At 32.4% G+C, this 4,723-nt stretch overlaps 1 protein-coding gene across 3 annotated transcripts in view; it reads right to left on the reverse strand.

Moving 5' to 3' along the window:
• Positions 1 to 1,788: 1,788 nt before the first annotated feature.
• Positions 1,789 to 4,723, reverse strand: part of LOC119832862 (dopamine D2-like receptor) — a 167,186-nt gene continuing 164,251 nt past the window's right edge. For all 3 annotated transcript variants that reach the window (XM_038356660.1, XM_038356659.1, XM_038356661.1), the window contains exons 7-9: positions 3,720 to 3,926; positions 3,192 to 3,400; positions 1,789 to 2,140 (exon numbers count right to left, since the gene is read on the reverse strand). In XM_038356660.1, coding sequence (XP_038212588.1) covers positions 1,926 to 2,140; positions 3,192 to 3,400; positions 3,720 to 3,926 — 631 coding nt within the window. In that variant the 3' untranslated portion in view covers positions 1,789 to 1,925. The remainder of the gene's footprint in view (positions 2,141 to 3,191; positions 3,401 to 3,719; positions 3,927 to 4,723) is intronic.

The following is a 4,723-nucleotide window of genomic DNA, read 5'->3' on the forward strand; positions in this document are numbered from 1 at the left end:
TAAAATGTAGCTTTAAATATTGTAGAAAAATAATAGCTAACATTAAACATAATTTTGTTGATAACTATTCGTTTTTGACCGATTGTACAGGTATATTTTATTTTAAATTTTAAAGCATTCTGATGCTTTATAAATGAAATTTTTTAATTAGAAAAAATCGATCAGAGGCGGGATTCGGATCCGCGTCATTTCCGAACCGTGGCTACGCCTGGCCTCTGGGCTACCCGTGATCCCGCCTCATCAACGCAAATTCTTCTACGCGTTTAGTTTCATATGATTAAAGGAGACTTGTTAATTATGTGAATAGATTGTACATACGCCATCTATGTATGCGAGATGTATGGCGTATGCGCCACCTTTTGAGATCATTAACATTTGTCTCAACCAATATGAAACATTATACCAGTGATAACAATATTACATCAATGGAACGCGGCTATTGTTGAATTTTAATTTTAGTTTTATAGCATTCAAATGTTTTACAAATGTGAAATTTTTGAGAGAAAAAATTTCTCAATTCAGGTTGAATAAATGCAATTCTTTGTTTGGCCGAAGATCTAGTTGGTCACGACCTCACTAAGAATAAAGCAAAACACATTTAACGTTGAGTTTTTTCTATTGTTTCTTAATAAACAATGTACATATCGATATTAATTTTGATTTTAATATATATTATAATTTGAAATTCATTAACCATTATAAAAACATCCATCTAACTAACTTAAGCGTTATTCAAGAAGTTATTTACATTATTACCTCTGATATGATCAAATTATATTTTAACATATTTACATTTTTCAAATCACGCCGTGCATTGACCTTTAATCATTATATGTATAATTTATAATATTTCATATCATAGTAATTATTTATTATAAATTACAGTAACTAGAGTAGTATCTAGACTAGTATCTATCAGAGTAACGTAGCTAAATAAACATGGACGGAGGTCCAAGCTAACAACGATCTGAGATATTATCATTAAATACATTGAAATTTTAACGGATTTAATATGAAGCATTTTTTGGTTAAATGTCAGATATCTTCACCAGCATGTTACTTAAGAGATTGCTTGTAAAATAATAATGTTTAAAAATTGAACTTTAACATTCCTACTACAATATTGTAAACGCTAAAGTAACATATGGTAGTCGAGCACACTTCGGCACGAATTGGGCCAGCTCGCACCGGAGAAGTACCGCACCCCCACAGAAAACCGGCGTGAAATAATAGCATGCTATTGTGTTTTGTACGGTGAGTGTCCTTCCTTAATCTATTCCCAATTTAAAGTCGGCAATCCATTTGTAGAGGCATAAGGTCTGCAAATGACCTAATGCCTCTCCAAATGTTCACTAGCTCCATTGCCGCCTATGACATAAAAAAAAGCTTTGTCTCTCTGACTGTCTCTTCTTATGTCTAAACCACTCAACCATATTCTATAAAATTTGGTAGAGATATATTTTGACCCGAAAAACGAGATAACATAATTTTTAACACGGAAGCACGTACATAATTGTTAATATTAACTGCTGCATGCCCAAATAGAAATAAATTTTCAAACATTAGTATTAAATATATACAGAAATAGAGTACGAAAAGAGAAGGTAATATCCGTTAAAATTTCGTTAAGTGAATAACAATGAATCAAAAATAAAGAATCAAAATATCACAACCTTAAATAAACAGAAGCTTAGATCTACAACTGTCTTATTTGGCATTTCATTTGCTATCCATAATAATATTAATACTGATATAAGTACACGATTAAAGCATTTATACTGACTAGAATTCAAAGTACTAATTTGATATGCTATTCCCTACCAATTACTCTCGCCGTCAAGATCTCTAGAACGTTCGTTGTAGGTGTATATACATTTGTTATATAACGAGATCTATTGCCTAAAAACGATCACATAGTCCATACGCTAGGTGCTGCACCTGAGGATCTTTCGAAAGGCTTTCCTGAACTCAGGGTTGAAGATAGTGTAGATGACCGGGTTGAGGAAAGAGTTGATGTAGCCGAGCCAGGTGTTTAGTATGAAGACCGTGACCCCAGGGGAGAATTGGAGGCCAAACTTGGCGCAGATGGCATCCAGCACGTTGCACGTGAAGAACGGCGTCCAGCAGAAGAGGAAAACACCTGTACATTAGGTTTTATTTAGGCCATGCTACTTTTCTTTTTAAAAAATAAAGATTAACATTAATTACAATAATCAATCCTCATAAAGTGTCTATTGCCTAATAAGAAAATTAGTAAATTACTAACTGTATTATGTTCAAATTAGTAATGAATAAAACGCATATCACTGTTGAACTACAACGAGTACGTTACGTCGCGTTCCATGAACTTTAATTTGAGAAAAAACCAGTTTGAGCGTCCATATAATTACTTTTTTATTTATTACTAGAAATGCTAAAATGATTACTAGAAATGCTTAGAAAAAATTGAAGAATTATGTTTTTAGAAACTAATAGAAACATAATACTACAATAAAAAAAAAATATGCATAATGCAGTGGTAGTGGTGCATACTTTGAGATTTTACACACTTAAAGTTCATCTAGACCCTTTAATAAAATTCATAAGTCAACGAAATTTTAATCTATATTTATGAAGAATGAACTAAGAGGTCATAAAATTCACTGCTAATTTTCTTAAGAAATTGCCCACTTTACAAGATCCTAAGATATCACAAGTTCAACAGTTTGGAACAAGTATTATTTGCGAAAAGGTGTGAACTTCTTAAATTTGATATAAGTAATTTTGCTTCTCCCAAATACTTCCGAACTTGGTACAAGTTTTAACAAGTTCCCTTTAGAAATAGGTGAACCACTTAGGCGAGTTTCCGAACGTATAGAAATTCATAGAAAAACATTCCACGAAATATTACAATTCGCCGTTTGATATAACTTTTGAGGTCTGTCGAACACTTCACCGTTGACTTCACCGCAATACCGGCTATTTATTTAAGTATGGAAGATTTCATTTTTACAAACGACAAAGGACACAAAGCATAAAAATTCAAATTAAACTTTGCTATCCTTTTTCGCTCAAGGAGTCTTCTGTCCGGTCTTTTGTCGACCTCCGAGAGGTGGTTTCTAATTCATTTAACTATACTTATATTTCAATCAACTTCGACAGTTCTTTGTGAAAAGTTTGCAAATAATTTAAATCGGCATCTTGAACCTTACCTAAAACAATAGCCAGAGTCTTTGTGGCTTTCCTTTCTTTCTTAGCTGACGACTTTTCCCGTTTCTTCTTGCTTGCCTTATTAGCCTTGTAAATAGTGAAACGGGCCGTGGAGCTCGCTTTTCTTTCCTTTTTACTGTTGGTGCCGTCTCGAATGTCATAATGGCTGGAACCGAGGTCGTCGTCTGAGCGGAAAGCTATTGAAGCATTCCTAAATATTGAAATGTATATTATTAACAGGTATTTCAAAGAGAAAACTGTGAAATTTGAGAGATGTTTTTATTAATAAGATGTGTTTTATAAACTGCTTCTTTAAAATTACTCTATTTGTATACAACAATTATTGAATACGTAATAAATATTTAGTTAGATCTTGGAAATCGCCAATAAAAACAAATGGACAATTGGGTTCAAAATGCCAGCATCTTAATCTATTTAAGAAAAATATGCCTTACTGCTGATTATTTAATAATTGTATGATAATTAAATGTGTCATGCGTAATATAGAATGACTATTAGAAGATATGTACCTGGAGTCAGACTCAACTCGTTTCCCATTTTTCTTCCATCTCTCACAAGCCATGTTTTTGAGCACTGTGGCATCTCTTACGGCCGGTGATGCAGGTGGTGACACATGTTCTCTTATCGTATCTTCTAGATTGGAAGGCACATAACCTGAATCGTTATTCCCATTTGGATCTTGAAGAGTTTGTGATTTTAGTTTCTTTCTTGGAGTCCTGTTAAAACATTGAATTTATATAAGTATTATATATAGATCATAGGGTAAAATATAAATCATAGGGTAGTTATTAACATAATATTATCTACATTTTAAATTGTCAAATCTTTGTGTATGACTTTTCATAATACTTTATACAATCTTCACATTTAAACGGTTAAACAAATTAATATGGTCTTAATATAAAATACCTACGCCAATTTTCAAGTGGAATGATATTAATCATTTTAGTCAGGCCACCGTGGAGAGATCTAAACAGTAACAATAGAAAACCCTTGTATTTTTTGTGCGTATAATTCGATATTGAAATGCCAATTTCACTAATCTTTTACAAGATAAACAAATTCCTTACCCAAGGGATTCTGTGTCAAGCTCTTGAAGTAAATAGAAATTTGGCGACAAAACAAAGTACTGTTTATCATCAGAGTCGTATAGCTTTTGTAATCTAGTGGAAGTGGAAACTTTAATAATTAGCTACTAAACTGGTTTCGGGGATATAAAAGAAATAGATAAAGTTTTTCGGTTATCAAATCGAGATATAACTGAGCATCCTTCGCAGCTATAAACCCTGCGGTTTATTACTTTGTGTAAGTATTTTTTATGCCAATGTGGCAGAAATTACCTATAATCCGAAGTTTCTCTGCAATATCTTTTGTTTGTAAATTGTAAATGTCAATATATTTAGAACAATTACTTTATTTTATAATAAATATGACATTCATAGTCCGGTCAATTTAGACATTCGAAGTTACATAAAGTCCCAACAAGCTGAATTTCTGTGAAGTTGTTTAAAAC

Source organism: Zerene cesonia, chromosome 16, assembly GCF_012273895.1.
Source record: "Zerene cesonia ecotype Mississippi chromosome 16, Zerene_cesonia_1.1, whole genome shotgun sequence".
NCBI lineage: Eukaryota > Metazoa > Arthropoda > Insecta > Lepidoptera > Pieridae > Zerene > Zerene cesonia.